Source organism: Aristolochia californica, unplaced genomic scaffold, assembly GCF_029961685.1.
Source record: "Aristolochia californica isolate CCGP_79_NKW_82.1479 unplaced genomic scaffold, dmAriCali1.0.hap1 SCAF_16, whole genome shotgun sequence".
In the NCBI taxonomy this organism is placed as follows: domain Eukaryota; kingdom Viridiplantae; phylum Streptophyta; class Magnoliopsida; order Piperales; family Aristolochiaceae; genus Aristolochia; species Aristolochia californica.
This window is the reverse complement of record NW_027181837.1, coordinates 20647292-20667756: the sequence shown is the minus strand read 5'-3', so window position 1 is coordinate 20667756 and position 20465 is coordinate 20647292. Positions and strand designations below refer to the sequence as shown.

General features: G+C 36.2%; 2 protein-coding genes, 1 non-coding gene and 1 pseudogene across 3 annotated transcripts; 1 reads left to right on the top strand and 3 right to left on the bottom strand.

Annotated features, from left to right (window-relative positions):
• Positions 1-918: 918 nt before the first annotated feature.
• Positions 919-1116, top strand: LOC137954044 (U2 spliceosomal RNA). The gene has a single exon (XR_011112477.1). It is a non-coding gene; the product is annotated as a U2 spliceosomal RNA (small nuclear RNA).
• A 2323-nt stretch (positions 1117-3439) lies between these two features.
• Positions 3440-4513, bottom strand: LOC137953796 (uncharacterized protein PHLOEM PROTEIN 2-LIKE A4-like). The gene is made up of 3 exons (XM_068801308.1): positions 4414-4513; positions 4112-4245; positions 3440-4021 (listed from the first exon to the last, which is right to left on the bottom strand). The coding sequence occupies exons 1-3, from the start codon at positions 4462-4464 to the stop codon at positions 3634-3636; spliced, it is 573 nt and encodes a 190-aa protein (XP_068657409.1). The 5' UTR covers positions 4465-4513; the 3' UTR covers positions 3440-3633.
• A 1435-nt stretch (positions 4514-5948) lies between these two features.
• Positions 5949-12564, bottom strand: LOC137952710 (thaumatin-like protein 1; annotated as a pseudogene).
• A 2023-nt stretch (positions 12565-14587) lies between these two features.
• LOC137953037 (protein P21-like) lies at positions 14588-15644 on the bottom strand. Its single transcript, XM_068800224.1, has one exon. The coding sequence runs from the start codon at positions 15633-15635 to the stop codon at positions 14952-14954; it is 684 nt and encodes a 227-aa protein (XP_068656325.1). The 5' UTR covers positions 15636-15644; the 3' UTR covers positions 14588-14951.
• Positions 15645-20465: the final 4821 nt, after the last annotated feature.

Sequence of the window (20465 nt, the reverse complement as noted above, 5' to 3'; positions counted from 1 at the left end):
CCTTAATCGGTTCTTTAGTTGGAGCCGAAAACCATAATCGGAACCTTAATCGGATCTTTTGTATTGAACCTGGGTTGGACCATAATTCTTAGGGTTCGGATTTGTTTTATTTTGAGCTGCAGCCTGGGCTTGTCGGGGGTGTTGAGTTTGTTTAAAAGGTTATTTAGTGTTTCTCTGGAGGTAGTTGAATGATACTGTGAATCGATTTAGAGAATTTTTTTACGATTTCAGGGTGGATTTCGTGCGTTCCTCCCTTGATTCTCAATTTGATCCGCCTACAGGATAATCACTATTCTGTCCGGTGTCAGAGACCATACCTCTTGACTTATTAGAGTCAATATGATCACTTTGGAGAATTTTATTACCTTTTAAAAAATAAAAAAAGTATTTGTTTTGGAAAATTTTATAACTCAAAAGATTCTTTTTAAATGTATATGCTAATATTTGCAGTTATGTCTCAAATTTTCTTTTAAATTCCTTCTAGATATATTTTTGTTGTTGTTGTTGCCTACCAAGGCGACAACAAATACATGAACATGATAAATGGGTATTATTCTATTTCTACTATTTTCTTATATTTTTTAAATTTTGCATTACATTTGACTAAGGCTGATTAGTTTTTTTTAAATGAATTTATTTAATATTTTATTTTATTTTATTTATTCTTCCATTTCTCTATTAATTGTGGAAATTCCTTGGTTAATAGAGGGAATACCAGTAAAAAATAAATAACCATACAAAACTATATTATAATATATTTTATTATTTATGACTATAGTTGAAATTGTTAATGTAATCTAGGTGGAAATCCCTCATGCTTTACTCACATGCTTTAGCATTAGTCCCACATCGACGATTGATATAACAAACGAGTAAGCCAGAGCGATATAAAAATGAACGTGTCAACATTTTCAAAGCATACCTTTCTCGGCCTTTTGGCTAAGATCAAGTGTAGTATCTGTTCTTATCAGTTTAATATCTGATACGTGGTCCATCGGATCACATGATATTAAATTAATTTCTTGTGGGGGAGGGCCCACTACCGTTAGCTTGCTATCGGGGGTCCTCGAGCGTCGCCCTTGCGTTGCACTACTGCTAGGGCCAGGCGCACCCTTAGCAATAATGTTCAAAGTTGATGACGTGTTTGTTTACTGAGGCGTCTTTTTTGGTAGTTTACTAATGAGAAAGTCTAATTTCGACTTTTACATGCTCAATTTTATCTCCAATTTGATGATCTGTACTCTAGTGGGGTCATAGAAGTATTCTTTGAATTGACGGTCGTGATCATAACGGTACAATGGTGAATGGCGAGTATCAGTAGAGGGTCTCGATTTATTGATTACGATTGCAATTTTAATTATTTGATACTTTACACTTTAATCTCCAATGAAGCAAATTAATTAAAATTCTGGACCAAATTAATTGTATTATACACAAGTGAAGCGACGGTTGTGATCAGAACCTTTGGAATCAATATATGGAATTGTAGGGGTGGCATTGAGCCCAACCCGAACCTGCTTATGCTCGAGGCGAACTTGATTTAAATATTCCGAACTCGAGTTCGAGCCGAGCCTAGCCTCGAGTTTAAAATTGTTATCAAGCTGGAACCTGCTTATGTTCGAGGCGAACTTGATTTAAATATTCCGAACTCGAGTTCGAGCCCTAGCCTCGAGTCTAAAATTGTTATCAAGCTGGAGTCTAATAATTTTAACCGAGTTCGAACTTGAACATTCATTTAAAACTTTTCAAAAATTACATATCTCGAGTTCGAGTTCCAACATATATTTAAAACTTTTAAAAAAATACATGTCAAATAAATTGTATATAAAATTATACATATATTTTACATAAAATTGGGCATACATTTTACATAAAATTGGGCATAAGGGTGGCATCGAATCCAATCGAGTTTAAACCTTCTTATGTTCGAGTTGAGCTTGATATAAATATTTCAAACTCGAGCTCTAACCGAGTTCAAGGTTAACCTACATTTAATACTCTACATAAAATATATATCAAATAAATTATCTATAAAATTATGCATATATTTAAAAAAAAATGATAGGGGAGGTTCGACATTGAATCTCGATAATGGATTAAAACCCACCAATATTAATCATTTTTATCCCAAATGTTGTCTAGATTATTTTGTAATTTTTGAATCTGGCCATAAATTTACTATGGCCTCCTTAGTGCCCTTTTTGAAAATTTATATTTTAAGAAAAACTAGAAATATTTTTCATAGGATACATATTTTCAAAAAAAACCTTTAAATAAAATCCTATTACTATTAGAGACTTACTAGAAAAGTATTAAAAATGTATTTTCAACACGTGTGACATTTCACAAGTGCGAAATCGTCATTTTTCTTTTTCTCCCTTTTTCTTTTTTTTTTCTTTTTCCTTTCTTCCCTTCTTTCTTTTTTTTTTCTTTTTTTTTTCTTCCCCTCTCTTTTTCTATTGGAGGGGGGAATAAGCAAGTTATGATAAAGTTATTTTAGTTTAAATTAATTTAAATGAGTGATTTAAAATAACTGAAATTAATAATTAGAATAAAAAATCTAAAATAATTAATTATGCATATTAAAAACATAAATATAGAAAATTATTAAAATTATAACCATGTTAAAAGAATAAATTATTTTATTTCATATCATAAAGTAATCTATCTAAAAATGTGAAATATAAATAACTATTAACTATTATTAATTCAATAAAGTAACTAATTGTTTATTTTTTTAAAATTTAAATATTTTTAATGAATTAATTTTTTATTTTCCTCATTTTACCTTCACTCCTATTTTAATATTAATTTTATTTTTTCTCTTCTTTAAATGGATTATATTTTTGTATTTTTTATTTATCTCTTTTTTCTTCTCCTCCTATTTTTCTTTTTTCCCCTCTTTTACTTTTCTCTTCTTCTTTCTTCTCTTTTTATTTTTATTTTTTAAATCCCCTTCTTTTTTCTTTTCTTTTTACCCTTCTTTTTCCTTCTTTTTTCCCTCCTCTTTTTCCCCTTTTTTCCCTCCATTTATTCCTCCCTCTCCTTCTTCCTTCTCCTTCTCCCCGTCGCCGCAAACATGTATTTGGAGCTTGTCACTGCACATCGTAGCCGCACGTCACATAGGTAACCCCGATGTTTTTGGTTTGGGGCGCCGAGGGGTGGTCTTCTCCGATGGAACTTTTCTTCATTGAACTAAGTATTTCGAAGTTTTTATTTTAAATTAAATCTTTATTTAGCATATCTTGTGCTATAGAAACCAGGAGAAGGACAAAAATGGATATTTGGGTCAACCTGCCAAGCCTATATACGCCGAGGGGTGGTCTTCTCCGATGGAACTTTTCTTCATTGAACTAAGTATTTCGAAGTTTTTATTTTAAATTAAATCTTTATTTAGCATATCTTGTGCTAGAGAAACCAGGAGAAGGACAAAAATGGATATTTGGGTCAACCTGCCAAGCCTATATATATTGATTTTGTGAAATCATAACAACACAAACTAATCGAAGAATGGCTTACAAGGAAAACTTTATTTTCTATCACAGCAAACAAGTTCTCGAAACCGATCCTCATCAACTCAAGGCAGAAGCTCATACAGACTTCACCTTTGCATCCTCATCGCAACCAGAAGGTCTAGGCTTTGGGCCTTATTTTCACTCCTGCAAGAACCATGTTGCCCTTCCACCAGTCACTCTCTGTTTCATACATGCCAAAATCAACCAACCCTTTTCTACCATAGCCAACAGTGAACTCTCCACCACTGATCTCATGCCACCGACTGCTCTTCTTTCTGTATGGCTCCAGCTTCTCACTTCTCTGCTTCAGTTGTTCACCCGAGGCCACCTTGAATTTAATGGGAGTCCTTTTCCAACCGAATGCGTCCACATTAAAGCTCACCACCCAAATGATTTCGTATGTCTTTGATCGTGTGTCGCTGAAAAATTCAGGGACCTTGGAGCTGTCGAGTTTCCCTGTAACCTGGATCCAGTTAACTTGCTCGAGCTCTGCGCCAACTTCCGGCCTAAATGAATGTAAAATGAAATGCCTGTCATTGTTTCAGTTACTTCTAGTAAGCAATGGGGAAAATGAGAAAGAAGCTGAGATTACTGACTTGAAGCCTTGAAGTTCATGGAGTGCTTTCCATTGCCAGTAACGCCTGTCATTTCCCCAGACAATGTTAAGGGCCTTCGCAGAGATGAAGAGGGTGTCCACCTTTCCTTCTTTCCTGATGTTGTAATACGTACCCTGCAATAACCCACAAAAATCATTTCTAAAAATAGTTTCTGCTTTGGTTGCAGATTAAATTATCCATTGTGATGAATATTTCTTTCTCAAGAGAATTTCTTGAAGGAAACCCAAGTGGAAGCTGAAGAACAAAACTAGAAAAGCATGAAAAAAAGTAACAGCTTTTACCATTGGGGGAGCGATGTAATGGGATCCACTGCCTTGCTGAAGCTCAGTCATTGTCTTCAACTGATTACAGACTTCTCAAAGATCTATGATAAGCTTCCAAAGGCAGGATGCATTTATATACACATAGAGTCGCAGCCTTCGTGATAGTGGTAAGAACTACACGTCAAGCGTAGCTGGTGTGCACTGAATTTGCTTTTGATCATACGTGAAGAAAAATAATTTGCAGATTCCATTTGAGCGTTCATCCGACTCTCGTACCTCTGTGTGTTTTGGATTCTCAAGTCATGAAAGCTGACAACTTTCCAGCGTCAGGCCGCATAATGGCAAGTTGACAATGGAGAAAAGAGGCTGTCGGTGGCTTTCTGCCGTGGAGAATCTCTTCTTCTGAAGCCGAACGATGATGGCACAAAGTGCCGTGAACAGAACGAAGGTGGAGGTTAAGGAATAAAGGAATCAGAGAGGACTGCACGACAGCTTCGTCAGAAATGAATCCCCTTGATTGGAGACTAAAAGGCATGAAAATGAGAGCAGTGAGAAGCTGGAATCAGACTTTGTCGTGGTGAGCTGCCATTAATTGTTTTGACGAATCTTTAACAAAGGTCAAGAATAACTTTTCATTAATTACTTTGATAAATTAATTGCTATTCTCATGTAACAAAGGTTATGAATAACTTTTCTTCTGTAAGCATTTTTTTCATAACAATTCACCATTGACGAAGAGACATCTAAATCACTCTTTGACAACATAAAAATTTATCTCCCAACACAGAGTCCCTAAGCAGATCTTCCTAGTGCATTTTTTTTTTTATAAAACATAGTCAAGATCAAAGCAAAACTCTAAATGCAAGGAAATAGAAAATTCATTATTCATGTGGGTCCATGTCATTTGTGCAGGTAAGCTCGGCAATGCATTGATAGGTATATAAGGGTGTTATAGAAAAGAGAAATACTTCACTAACTTATTATAATTTGAGTAAAATAAGTCTTTATTTATAATAAACAAAACAAGTAGTATCCAATTATAATTAAACTACCCTTATCCCACTTACATCTAAAGTTAAACACGAAAATACAAGTCCAAGAAAAATAATTACCCATTTCTTGTGGAACTATTTAATCAAGAATGGTTTTAGCAGTGAAATAATTAACTGATAATTATTTTTTTATTTTTACGAATAATTTAATTTTTATAAAAATTTAAAACAATTCTTAGTGAAATTATTTCTATGAGAAATAAAAATTATGTGGGTGCCATGACTTAGAGAATCCATGTAGTTCTCCTTGCATGAGGATAGTGGAAGGTGTGTGCATGGGAGTGACATGTGTCTTGCAAAGTTCTATTCAAGTTGTATCAAAGTTCCATCACAAAATAACTTAAAAAGTGTAGATCTACTCATGCTTTGAACTTATGGGACCGGCAGCTGAAAGCAATTAAAATAGACATACCAAGAGCAATTCCAATGACTCATTTATTCCGTTCAAAGACATTATTTAGTACTCAGTAATACTTCAGTGGAGTGATGGAGAACGATGCTTCATGGGCAGAAAACAACCCTGTAGTTGGTGCCGCCGAGGCATGTAAACAGGCTGGTGGGTAGGGGAGGCATCGAGCCGAGTCGAGCCCGAACCTGCCTATGTTCGAGCCGAGCTTGATTTAAATATTTTGAGCCGAGCCTAGTCTCGAGCCTAAAATTGTTATCGAGCTCGAGCCTGAAAATTTTAACCGAGCTCGAGCCGAGCTTCGAGCCGAACTTGAGCCTCAACATACATTTAAAAATTTTCAAAAAATATATATCAAATAAATTATATATAAAATTATGCATACATTTTACATAAAATTGGGCATGACCTCTACATAAAATTATGCATAAACTATATATATATATATATATATATATATATATATATATATATATATATATAATGCATGTATAAGATTGAGGCATAACGTCTTCTTAAAATTGAGTATAATCTATGTATATAATACCTGTACCTCTACTTAAAATTGGGCATAATCAATATACATAAACACTCCATAAATACTCCATAAACACTCCATAAACACTCCATAAACACTCCATAAATACTCCATAAACACTCCATAAAATTATCTATACATTCCATAAACACTCCATAAAATAGTCTATACACTTCATACACTGCATGATATTATAAATAAACTTCATACAATAATCAAACACAACAAAATCAAATGAAATATCACTATCAATTTACAATTACCCAAATAAAAACTATAAATCCATTATAAAATTACAAATTATAGTTGTTTCTCTTAATGCTAGAAAATAATATACGTCCCTGCATGACCAAAATCTCCACCTATGACAAAAACAAAAAAATAAAATTAGTTATTATCAGATAAAAAAATACTCTTCCACTACTAGTTACTTAATGTCGTTAAAAATATTAAAATTACTATGATGAGAGAAACATGAACAATCATATAGCTGGTAGCATTATCTCTACACTCTTCTTCTCAGGCTGTAATCATAGAACAAAATTTTAATAAATAAAACTAAAAAATATACTAAAAAATATCATAATAAAGAATTGATCAAAGAAATTCACCTTTTGATTTTTCTTTACACCGTGAAGAACCCGAATCCAATCACTACCACAAATCAAAGCTTGAACTGTATTTGGTGCCAAGGAAGAACGATATGAGTCTATTACTCTACCACCAGCACTAAATGTAGACTCTGAAGCTACTGTGGATATGGGAATTACAAGGATGTCTGCTACCATCTTAGATAATACCCGAAATTTCATATGATTCACTTTCCACCATTTTAAAACATCAAAATCATATTGTGAAGTTTCCTCACAACTATATACACCTTCTTCAAGATAAATTTCCAATTTTGACCTTGGTGAATTAACTACATCCTTTTGTTTCATATAACTCATTAACTTTGACCAACCTGAACTTGATGAAGGCCTACGACTTGTGGAAACACCCATAGAGCTAGTACTTGAAACGATCTCTTCATTTCTAATATCTACATTATATAAGGATACATATTCATCGTAGATCTCATATAAGGTGCGTCGAACTAAATTTATATTCATTGTAGCTTCCTCCTTTGAATATATCACTGGAAAACACATTTCGATCAACTTTAATTTGACCCTTGGATCCAAAACTGAAGCAACAACCATCAATAAATTACATTCACCCCAATACTTCTCAAATTTCTCTTTCATTCTACTTACCATTGTCCTAATGAAAACATTTATATTTGTAGAATGAAAATCCGGAACTTCTTTTACCCTATATACCTCACTAAGGTACAAATTAGAAGTAGGGTAGTCACTCCCAGAAATTATATTAGTAACTGCATTAAAAACTTCTAAAATCTCACACACCAAGTCAACCTTTTCCCATTCATCAAAACTTGGCAAACAATCATATGTTGGTTCTCTAACTTTAAATCTAGAGAATGCATCTTTGAATTTTAATGCAGAAGACAACATGTCATAAGTGGAGTTCCAACGAGTTGGACAATCAATAACCAACCTCTTTTCACCAAGTTCTAATTGTTGTACAATTTCAGAAAAAAGTGTGAAGTCTAGCCTCAGACAGATTTATGAATTTGACACTTTCACGCACATTATCAATGATATCCTTAATCTGAACAAGACCATCTTGGACTAATAAGTTCAAAATATGAGCACAACAACGCACATGAAACAACTTTCCACCACACACCAAATTTTTTTTCCTTGAAAAATCTTGTTTCAAAACTCTGATACAAACATCATTATATACAATATTATCAACTGAAATACTAAAAACTTTACTTTCGATCTCCCACTCTTTCAAACACTTGTAAATAACATCTGCTATATCAACTCCACGAAGAGGAGGAGGAACATGCACAAAACTTAAGACTCGTTTTTGTAGCTTCCAATTACTGTCAATAAAATGCCCAGTAATAACCATGTATTCAATTTTTTTTATTTTGAGACTTCCAAAGATCCGTGGTAAGACTAATCTTGTTCATCTCTTTTAACAAAATTTTCAATTTCTTTTTCTCTGCCTCATACACCTCCATACACTCCTTCTTAATAGTCTTATGGAATATTTTCTCATAATTCATATTTGCCATCTTCATTACAAAATTAAATCCCTCCTCTTCTACTATCATGAATGAATGCTCATGCATAAGAATCCAATGAGCAATGAGTACTCTCATTTTAGCTTGATCATATTTTCCTCCAAAATCCATAAAAGTAAGTCTAGATGGACTCTGATCAACATTAGACCCCGCTCCCAGTGGTTGAAAATTTAAGGTTTTTTGTTTTCTCATTGCCACTTTTCTACTAGTGCAACGTTTCAAATGTCGACTCATATGTGTGGTCACTCCACTACTAATAATACTCAAATTGATTTTACAATGAACACACTGAGCCTTTTTTGTACCATTAAGTGATACTTCTTTGAATTCCAACCACACATGAGACTTTTTTTGTCTTTTTGAAGTATGAGTAGAATCACCATCATCCTCATTTATGGTAATTTCATCTGGGCCCACTTCTATGACAGAGGGTAGTGACTCTAGTGGAGTTGAGTCATTATTTATAGCCACACTAGAACTAGTGTTAATTATTGATGTCAATTGAGGAGGTGTTGACATTCTTAGTTCTACAAAAAAACAAAATTATAAATTAAAAACATAAAGAAAAGAAAGTTATCCGAACAACAAAGATCCTACACATAATTTAAGATACTTGTTTATTCTTAGAGGAAGGTACGTGACATTGTGACAATCGGGAACGACCCTTGTCTTTCAATGCAGCGGGGTCTCTTTGAGCCAGTAGCCTTGCACCCAATAGTTTCCAGTCCAATATACCGATCATTTTTTTATATATAAACTTTAAAACTTCTAAGAGAAGGAAATAAGCACACCAACATTCTCTTCTAATATTCTGATGAAATTCAACTTCAATACCAAGAAATTAATGATAAAAATGAAAAAAAAAATCAACACTTACAGAACCCGAAAGTGTGTTCGCCGTTCAGGGATATCTCCAAAAGTCTTTCCAAGAATGAAGGAGCACTGCTGAAACGAAGCGAGAGTTAGAAATTTTGTAGGGTTTGGTCGGCGACAAAAAAAAAACAGAACATTAAATAAAAATCTTACCTCCCGTCGGACCGTCACTTTCATCTCGTCAGCGAGGAAGAACTTCAAATGAAGAAATCGAAGAGGAAGAATAAAAATCGATTGTAAAAAAGAGAGATAATTTACATCCGTCTATATTTAACGTATCAATTCAACGAAATATGAACATTTGACAAGGTTTAAGCATCATATATAATCCAATGAGTAAATTTAATACATCAAAGGTTCACACACAAGATCTCAATTTCCAAAAGATAGAAAAGGAACTATCAAATCACTTTTGCTAATACATCAAGCCATATAACATTTTAGAGCAACAACAGATATAAGTTCAATGAGAATTAAGAAAGAAGGACAAAAACTAACTTTTTTTATTCTTTTTTATAATAAAGAGAAGTTGGATGCAATTAAGAAAGCTCCTGATTCCATTAACTATAATAGAGTATTATTGAACAGAATATGTTATCAACACTCAAAATCATGAAATAAAATTCCATTGAATACCAAGTAACAATTTGAATACCATTGCTGTTTATTGCTGAAATGTATGATAAACGTACAAAATTTTATAAGAGGTTAGACACCTAAAAATAAGAAGACAAAAAAGAAACAAGATCCCACAACATAAAAATATTTGAAAGTCTAGAATAATAACTTCTTTTATGAAGAACAATGGAATTTGAGCAAAAAAATCATTGATAACCAACTATTTTCCAAACATTATAGCACTTGAGTTTAGTAAGTCATTCTAAGATATACAAAAACATAACAAATGACAAGGTGGGGGATTTTTCTCCCCCACCCTTCCTTTCCTTCTTGAATGTCATAACTCAATATGAAGTTTCCTGGCTCTCAGCCAACTAGAATGCAATTGATGGCACACTCAAGCAAAAAATAAAAAAATAAAAAAATAAAAATTAAGAGAATAAAATAGGTCAACCTTATACAATCTGTATAAAATGATCTTCCCAGTACATTGTGACAGTGCATTACCTTCTACCCTTAAATCAAGAACTCACTGTTTCAAACAATCAAACAGTATCAACATTCAAAATCATGAAATAAAATTCATACCAGTTTTCTTCCAATGATTTCTTCCTGAGTGTACTTTGAACTATCAGATGCAAATATCTGCAAAAAAAAAAAAAAAAAAAAACAGAGCTGAGAAAAAGAACATTTGCTTACAGAAACAAAGTGTTTGCCGTTCGGATATCCCAAAAGACTTTCCAAGAATGAAAGAGCACTGCTAAGAAATGAAGTGAGAGTTAGAGATTTTGTAGGTTAGCTCGGCGACGAAAAAAAAAACAGAAAGATTAAATAAAAATCTTACCTCCTTCCGTCGGACCGTCGATTTCGTCTCGTCGGCGAGGAAAAACTTTGGATGAAGAAATCGAAGAGGAAGAAGAGAAAGAAATCACAGAGGAAGAAGAGACAGAAATCACAGAGGAAGAAATCGAGGAATCGAAGAGGGAGAGGGAGAACGAGGGATTTGAAGACCAAATCCCCCATTTCTCCTAAATACCTGCCCACGGACAACGATTTTCACAAGAAATCATGCTGAAACGGCATGGAAATGGCAGAGTGAGGTATGGGTTTCGCAGGCGAAACGAAGAGAGGTCTCCCGATCCCCGAATCGCTCGTTATATTAACGAGTCGGCTCGCGAGCCGATGAGCCGAACCGGGCTCTGCTCGAGCTCGACTCGTTAATGTAAATGAGCTGAAACCGAGCCGAACTCGAGCGGCTCGCGAGCCGGCTCAGTTCGAAGCCACCCTTACTGGTGGGATCATCCTGAGGGTAACTGTAAGCATCGCGACATTTGTCCTTGAAAAACCTTGAGAAATCAGTCGCCCCACAAGTGTTAGGGCCATTAGTGCAACAATACTGTGGAGTTTTAAAAATGGTGCAGGGGTTGTTGCAGCCACCCGGGGCCCGAAGCTGCCCTGGGCATTGGCCGTTGATATCAGTCGTGCATCGGATAGTCCTGGTGCAGCCACCAATGGGACTGAACTCCATGGGGATGTTAAGCCCATCCACCAGGGAGAGTCGATGAAGTCCTGGCCTGAGAACTGATTCAAGGCGAACTCTGCCAGCGTGTTGGGTGGCTTCCCAAAGGCAGTGCATTGCAGTCTCTGGTCTGGCAGTTTCCTCTGCCATTGGCGTCAAAGTTGTAGTTAGTGCGGCCCCATATGCGGGTTTGGGTGGTGCCGGCGGTAACATTGATAGTCCATGACTCGCCCCTGTTGATTCGGCGCCCGCCACCCACAGGGACGGCTACAACCCACACAGTGTATGGACACTAGTTTCTTATGTCAAAGGATGCTTGCACGAGTTAAAGTGAAGGGGAGAGGGAGGGAGGCGAAGAAGAAGAGGAAGAGGGTGGAATTCTTTGAAGGGAATTTAACCAAAATACCAGTTTGAAAAAACTTATTTACGAAAACAACGACCATCTCAACTTATTTGCAAAACTACTGAACTTTGACCGGTCCATTGTACATGTGGACAGTCAAAGGTGACACGTAAGCTTTGATCGCTTACGTGTCAACACCTCATCAGTGCGGTATGGTAGTTGAACACATGGGCTGCCACATCATTATTTTTACACTTCTTTTGACATGTCATTATCAAATTCCCTCTTTGCCCTGTCATCTCTCGCCTCGTCAGCTCACTCCAAGCCCTCCATTATATTTCTTTCGTTCTAATGTTTTTTCTCGATCTTTCTCCTCACCTCTCCTCTCCTCTCGCCCTCACTCTTGCTGCCGCCTCTCCCCTTCTCCTCTCCTCTCGCCCTTGCTTCTGCTGCCACCTCTCCCCTGCTGCAACCGCTCGGCCACAACCGCTTCCCTGTTGCCGCCGCTTGGCCTCAACCGTTCCCCTGCTGCCGCCGCTCGGCCACGACCGCTCCCTTGCTGCCGCTGCTCGGCCTCGCCCTCGACGCCCCCCTCTCAACCGCTCTCTCTTCGTCTCAGCCTCATCTCTCGTTCTTCTTCTCCGTTCCCCTCTGTTCATCCTCTCGCCGCCCCTTCTCTCAAAATTGAAGCCTACTCACCATCCAAACCCAATTTGAATTTTAGAAGCCGATTTAGCAGGGTGATTTTTTAGGGTTTTTTTTAATTGAATCTAATTATTGTATTTAATTATAATATTGATTTGAATTTAGGTGTTTAATTACTATATTGATTTTTTGTGATTTACTGTTTAATTTCTGATTTTATGTTAATGAAATTTCTGCCAAATTAAAATTATTGTAAAGTTTTGTAAGATTTTTAATTAAATAATATATTTTTTAATAATTTATTATTTTTTAAATAAGGTGATAAAAAGTATACAAATAAATTATATTTTTAAACACTAAAACAACTTTTTTATATTTTTTTAATTTATAAATATTTTAAATGGATAATATATGGGTAAGACTTAAGAGTAAATTTTTTGCTATTTATAAATATTTTAAATGGATAATATATAGGAAAGACTTAAAAGTAAATTTTTTTTTATAAATATTTTAAATATATAGTAAATGGGTAAGAGTTAGATTATTTCTATTTATAAATATTTTAAATTTCTAAATATTATTATTTTGTAAATAAGGTGATAAAAAGTATAGAAATAAATTGTATTTTTAAACTCTAAAATAAATTTTTTGTATATATTTTTTAAAATTTTAAATATTTTAAATCTATAATATATGGGTAAGACTTAAGAGTAAGATTTTTTAAATCTATAAATATTTTAAATCCATAATAAATGGGTAAGAGTTAGATTTTTTCTATTTATAAATATTTAAAATTTGTAAATATTATTATTTTGTAAATAAGGTGATAAAAAGTATACAAATAAATTGTATTTTTAAACTCCAAAATAACTTTTTTGTATTTTTTTAATTTATAAATATTTTAAATCTAATTAATTTACTTATTTTATTTTATTTTTTAAAATATGAAGAAATAAAAAGTGTAACGATAATTGTTTTTAATTAATAAATATTTTAATTGATATTAAATGGTTTTAAATAAGTAAGAGTTAATTTTTTAATTGTTCCTTAAAATTTTTAAATAATTTATTATTGTAGATATAAGGTAATAAAAAGTGTATTTGATTTTTTTAACATGTATTCAAAATTCTATCATGTAATGACATGGCAGAATACGTGTCAATTATACTTACGTGGCAGACGATGTGTTAATCTACAGTATCGCACTGGTGATGTGGCAACGCGTTAGCAGTCGTAGCTTACGTGTCGCCTTTGACTGTCCACATATACAGTGGACAGATCAAAGTTCGGTAGTTTTGCAAATAAGTTGAGGTCGTCGTTTGTTTTATAAATATGATTTTTCAAACTGGTATTTTCGTAAAAAAACCTTCTTTGAAAGACTAGACATGATAGATACTATGAGACTCGTTTTCTTTGTTTCATAAATGCAAAGGAGACTGAGAGTATTTATAGAGGTAGAACGAGTAACACCTTCTCTATTGTGGGAATTTAGCATATAATACTTACGGAGAAGTCGTCACTAAAATATGATTTTATCTTCCAAATTCTACAATGCAGGTTCCCCTGGACGAGAAGCAACCACCCAGATTTAGAAATTTCAAAGAATAGTTTGGATTACTTGGGTCTCGCTAGAGATTACTAAGTCTTTGCATTGAATGTTATCTGGAACGAGGTCAGCCGTGTTTGATAATGGGAGAACGTAACAAAAGGAACTGGACCGATTTGCTTTAGTTGACGAAAGTTAGGTGCCATCCATTGAATAGTTTTAGGTGACATTCATGGAGCCTGTGAGGTGATAAGTTTTCTTCTCTTTCTCTGTCATTGTAAGGTACAAATGGGATTTAAACCATACTAAGTTTTGGACAAGAGAGTCAGGAGTGGACAGAGAATGGCCTCTCATCGAGGTCTGCACTCTAAACCTGTGAATTTGACATAAATGGCCCGCATTCATGGGATCTCATTGAAGTCATGAGCACCTCTACCACAAACTCTTTGATAAGATTTCTAGAGAGAAAGATGGAAGAGAGGAATTTGTTCTAGAAAAACAGATGTAACAAGTTGATGAAGCCACATGAATTTCAAACTTTGAAATCCGCTAGTGTGGAAAATAAGTGTAGAACTTCGATATGTTGGTAAATATCCCTTTGATTAATTATGCCGTTCTTGTTAATTAAAAAGTCCACAATAGCAAGAACGGAACCCAATTTGCCTTGGACAGGCCATCTGGTTCTTATATTTTTTTTAAAGTAAAATGGGAACGACGGCACCGAAGCCGAGTTCCTTTGAAACGAGACATACACTCGCTTATTCTACTCAAAGCCATTATTCACTAGAAGTCACGGTATCTGGACTGAGGCCTCCCCGGCGCTTATTTCAGCACGTCTATACTAGAAGAAATGCTTCATGGGCAGAAGATGACCCTGTAGTTGGTACCGCCGGGGCACGTAAACAGGCTGGTGGCATCATCCTGGGGGTAACTGTAAGCATCGCCGCATCTGTCCTTGAAAAACCTTGAGAAATCAGTCGGCCCACAAGTGTTAGGGCCATTAGTGCAACAGTACTGTGGTGTTTTAAAAACGGTGCAGGGGTTGTTGCAGCCACCGGGGGCCCGAAGCTGCCCTGGGCATTGGCCGTTGATATCAGCCGAGCATCGGATAGTCCTGGTGCAGCCGCCGGTGGGACTGAACTCCATGGGGATGTTAAACCCATCCACCAGGGAGATGTCAATGAAGTCCTGGCCTGAGAACTGATTCAAGGCGAACTCTGCCAGCGTGTTGGGTGGCTTCCCAAAGGCGTTGCATTGGAGGAGCCCGTTGCAGTCTCCGGTCTGGCAGTTTCCTCTGCCATTGGCGTCAAAGTTGCAGTTAGTGCGGCCCCATATGCGGGCTTGGGTGGTGCCGGCGGGCACATTGATAGTCCACGACTCGCCCCTGTTGAGTCGGCGCCCGCCACCCACAGGGACGGCTGCAGCCCACACAGTGTATTGACACTGGTTTCTTATCTCGAAGGAAGCTGCGTGAGCCAAAGTGACGAGGAGAGGGAAGGAGACGAGGAGGAAAAGAGGGGAATACTTTGAGTGAGACATGAAGACCGGTTTTTCTTTTTGTGTTGATTTGGGCTGGGGAGATGAGAGTATTTATAGAGGGAGGAGGGAGTGATATCTTATCTCTTTGTAGAAACTTCAACTCGTGGAAAATTGATTACCAGCCTCTTGTGTGGAGGCACGCAACTTGACTTCCAAAGTGAGCCTGACCAACTAGGTCTTGAAATTTCGTTTTATAGTTTGAAGAAAAAGAAATAAAGGAAAACAATTACGAGGAGTTCAGACTCTGGAGAATATCACTGACTCCATCAAAGAACTAACAGAAGCCGTCACCGACACCCGAAGACCAATCACTGACTCCATCAAAGAACTAACAGAAGCCGCCGACACCCGAAGACCAGTCACCTGCATCAGAGGCACAAGACCAGCGAACTGAAGAAATTACGCTGTAATTTCTATTGTAATTTTTGTAATCTGAATCTTTATAAATTGCATACTCACACTCACCATTATTCGTGGTGAATAAAAAGATTTTAATCAAATTTTCACACAGACCAAATGATCTGATTAAGAAGAAAGTCTACAGATTTTTAATTTTTTCTTAGAGGTATGCCTTAAATTCTGAATAGCAATACAGAGCCCGGGATAATTATGTACAGTTTTTGTTTCTATGTACGGGTGAAGAGTTAGCAGAACATAAATCACCCTTCATATCACACTGTTACGGCAAAAATTCAGCTCAAACATATACAATGTCTGAAACAGGCTAGCAGTAACTGGTATTCTTTTGCAGCTCAAACAAACTACCAGCCCTGTTGTGTCTCCGACAATTTCAACAGATACAAGAAATCGTTTATGTGACGGTAAAATCTCTGGGATAGAGGTACGCAACTACGTTTTTTTTCTTCCAAGTTTCATCTGTGCACGTTTGTCTAAATGAGAAGCCGCCACCCAGATTCAGAAATTGGTGAAAAGAGTAGTTTGGATTACTTTCTAATCACGTCGATTGCAGACGTCTCGGAGATGGTTAGTCTTTGTCAGGAATAGACTGCTATAACGAACGACGACGAATCGTGTTTATAGACCAGTAACAGGAACTGAAAGTTAGGTGACATTCCATTACTGTCGACATAAACGAGGTAAATCCTCCAGATTTTTAATCCAGAAAAAAGGTTCTTTTTTTTTGTTCTGACAATCTGAAAGGGCATTCGTGATATAATCTGATGAAATGGACAGGCCTGCTTTTGTAGTCCATGGCATCGTGGATGGAGAAGGAAGAGAGAAAACTTGGAGAAGACGACGAAAGCCTAGGCGGCTTCTGTTCTGGAAATCTGGCGTTGCGGTTGAAGATTGAGTCATCTTATCTTGATGCATCATCGTGGAAGCATATCCGAATTTCCAATCGAGAATGCTTCAAACTTGTTGAATAGTCTTTTGAAAGGGAAAAAGAAAGTAACAAGTCGTATAACAAGGACAGTTAGAAAACATAATCTTAAATCCGAATCTAGAATTTACATCATGCCAGAAAATTAAGATTCGGGATAAGGGATAAATACTTGGATCTATTCGGAACGATCATCTTCTGTTGCGGAATTAATACGACGATCGGATGAATGGTTTTATGATATTCCTCAACTAAATGTCACGGAATTAATACGACGATCGGATGAATGATTTTATGATCTTCCTCAACTAAATGTCAAGGAAATTATTAATTTCTAAATTAAGACTAATTGTCCAGTCTTTAGGAGTGTCAGTTTCAGTTTACATTGTTAAGTAAGTTTGTTTTACACGTTGCATATGTTTATTTTTAGTTGTTTACAGTTATGTATTAGTCTATTTATATAGACTGTTTGTTTTATCAATTGATTATCGAAAGTTTATACTCCCCTTTGTATTCTGTTTTGTTTTATCAATTGATTATCGAAAGTTTATACTCCCCTTTGTATTCTGTTTTTTTATCAGTGCTATCAGAGTTTGATTAGCGAATCGGAGGAAAATTCAGTTCGGTAAGAGTCGTAGCCTTCGTCTTCCATTATCCCTCGTCTTTCCTGCGTTGCAGCTGTAGAAGGAGAAAGGAGAGAGCGAGACCTCTCTGTCCAACGAGTGCCGTCATCACCGCCGCCAATACCAGAGACGGAAAAAAAAATTCAAAACCCGTCACTAAAGAAACAGAGCCGATTTTTTTTTTTTGAAACCTGTCGCTGAAGAAACAGAGCCGAAAATTAGAGCTCCCAAAAATCCTATCGTCACCGCATATCTTACGTTGCCGCCAGGACGAAATCTCAAAATCAGAGTCGAAAACCAGTTTGTCGTCGGGAAGAAATCCCGAAATCAGAGTCGCAAATCAGAGTCACCGTCGCCGCTACCGTTGCCGCCGCCAGTACCTGAGATGCGCCACCAAGGGCCGTCATCGCAGTCGCAGTAGATCTTCCTCATCACTGTCGTTGCCGTCACCCGCCGAATCACCCATCTCCGGCAGGATTCCGACCTCTGCCCTCCTGACCCTCCGAGATTAGCGCAGTCGATTGAGATTTCCCAAAATTCCAACAGAAATCTGGTATTTTTTCTCTCGCGAAAATCTCGGGAACGTCGTCTCTCTTCCAAATGGCGAGAAGAGAAACCGTGTTTGGATTTAGTCTTTCGGGACCACAATTATAATGTTCTATTTATATTATTTAATTAGGGTTCGCATAATTTCATAATTAAGACTATATAAGTATCTACTCAATTAGCCCATATTCCAATTTCAGCATCTATTGGGTTACCAAAATTAGACAACTTAATTTTAACCCATAGTAAATATAATTGAATGAAATATGTTACCTAACTTAGAATAGGAAACGTGAGTTTCCTAATAATCTCCCACTTGGGTTACATATCATTCCTGAAACAATTATATCATAAATTCGTTAAGTGTGTATCTATATACTATGGAACCATTGCGACTATCATCACAATACAATCGTGACTAAACCACGATGATCACCATAATAAAATACTTAATAACATAACTCAAATATGGATGAGTAACATGGAAGTTACAAGCAATGTGATCTCGGACATGCCTATTTCTAATTGGCCCTTCTTTAGTCTTTAGTGAAATCTTTCCAAAGTCCTTAATGCATTGTGAACATTGCTCATAAAAGAAACACAAGCAAGTTCAAAAATAGAATTATAAGCAATCAATTTTATTAAGTAGAAAATCTAATAACTCAATGTCTAAAGTAAACATATAGTACGGAAATGACTCTCACTAAACCAAGGTATCCTCAGAAATAATGTCCATATGAGCAGTGTGCTCATGAAAGACCTTAGGCGTTAAGCCCTTAGTTAATGGGTCTGCTAGCATAGAGTCTATCCCTATATGTTCTATAGAAATCTGCCTATCTTGAAAACTCTCCTTAACAACTAGAAACTTGATGTCGATAAACTTCGACTTCATCGAGCTCCTGTTGTTGTTGGAATAAAGTACCGCCAACTTATTGTGACAGTAAATCTTTAATGGTCTGTCAATGCCATCTACCACTAGTAGTCCAGTGACAAAGTTTCACAACCATATTTCGTGGTTGGACACGTCCAAACAAGCAATGAACTCCGCAACCATGGTTGAAGAAGTTATGAGAGTCTGCTTAGTAAGCATCCATGAGATAGTTCCTTCACCCAACATAAAGATGTAGCCTGACGTGGAGCGTCTTCTATCTTGGCTGCTTTTTCTCTAAACTGTCTGATCTTCGATAAGTGAGCATATAGTCTTTTGTTCTCCTCAAATAAAGCATCACGTGTTTGGCTGCTTTCTAGTGTTGCATACCCGGATTGCTCAAATATCTGCCCAGAACTCCTACTATAAATGCTATGTTGGCACGAGTACAAACTTGAGCGTACATTAGACTCCCTACTACTGATACATAGGGAATTTTATGCATCTCTTTTCTTTCAAGATCATTATTAGAACACTGTTTGAGACTAAACTTGTCTCCTTTAACGACGGGTGTGTCTCTTGGTTTACTATCTTTCATGTCGAATCTGCTCAAAACCTTTTCGATATAATTTTTTTTGTGACAACCTAAGGATACCTTGAGAACGATCTGTAAGTATCTGAATACCTAATACAAAAGAGGCATCACCAAGATCTTTCATCTCGAATTTCTTTGTCAGAAATTTCTTGGTTTCGTGCAGTAAGCCTATATCGCTACTAACGAGCATAATGTCATCGACATATAATATCAGGAAGATGTATTTACTCCCACTGAACTTATGATATACACAGTCATCAACAAGATTCACCTCAAAACCACACGAGGTGATGATTTGATGGAACTTGTGATACCATTAACGGGAAGCCTGTTTGAGACCATAGATGAATTTCTTCAATTTACATACCATAGACTTTGGATTTCCAGATACAAAGTTTTCTGGTTGTATCATATAAATCATCTCGTCAATGTCTCCATTGAGAAACGCAGTTTTGACATCCATCTGATGTAGTTCTAGATCTAAATGAGCCACTAGTGCCATTATTGTTTTAAAAAAGTCTTTCGATGATACTGGAGAAAAGGTCTATTTGTAGTCTATGTCTTCCTCTTGAGTAAAGTCTTTAACAACTAGACGAGCCTTATATCTCTAGACATTGCCATTTGAATTCCTCTTGGTTTTAAATATCCATTTACAACTAATGGGCTTCACACCTTTAGGTAACTCGATGAGATCCCAAACGTCATTGTTTTTCATAGATTTCATCTCGTCCTTCATAGCATCAATCCATTGTTGAGAGTTAGAATTGAGTAAGGTTTGACAGAAGTTGATTGGGTCATCTTCTGTCAATCTGACGCCATCCTCATGTTCTAGGAGAAAGATGATATAATCATTTAA

Bases quoted from the DNA above. Each gene is read 5' to 3' on its own strand.
- LOC137953796 (XM_068801308.1), bottom strand. From the start codon at position 4,464: ATGACTGAGCTTCAGCAAGGCAGTGGATCCCATTACATCGCTCCCCCA. The intron at 4,246-4,413 runs GTAAAAGCTGTT...GGGTTATTGCAG, and splicing joins ATTACATCGCTCCCCCAATG to GGTACGTATTACAACATCAG. The intron at 4,022-4,111 runs GTCAGTAATCTC...ACATTCATTTAG, and splicing joins CATGAACTTCAAGGCTTCAA to GCCGGAAGTTGGCGCAGAGC.
- LOC137953037 (XM_068800224.1), bottom strand. From the start codon at position 15,635: ATGTCTCACTCAAAGTATTCCCCTCTTTTCCTCCTCGTCTCCTTCCCT.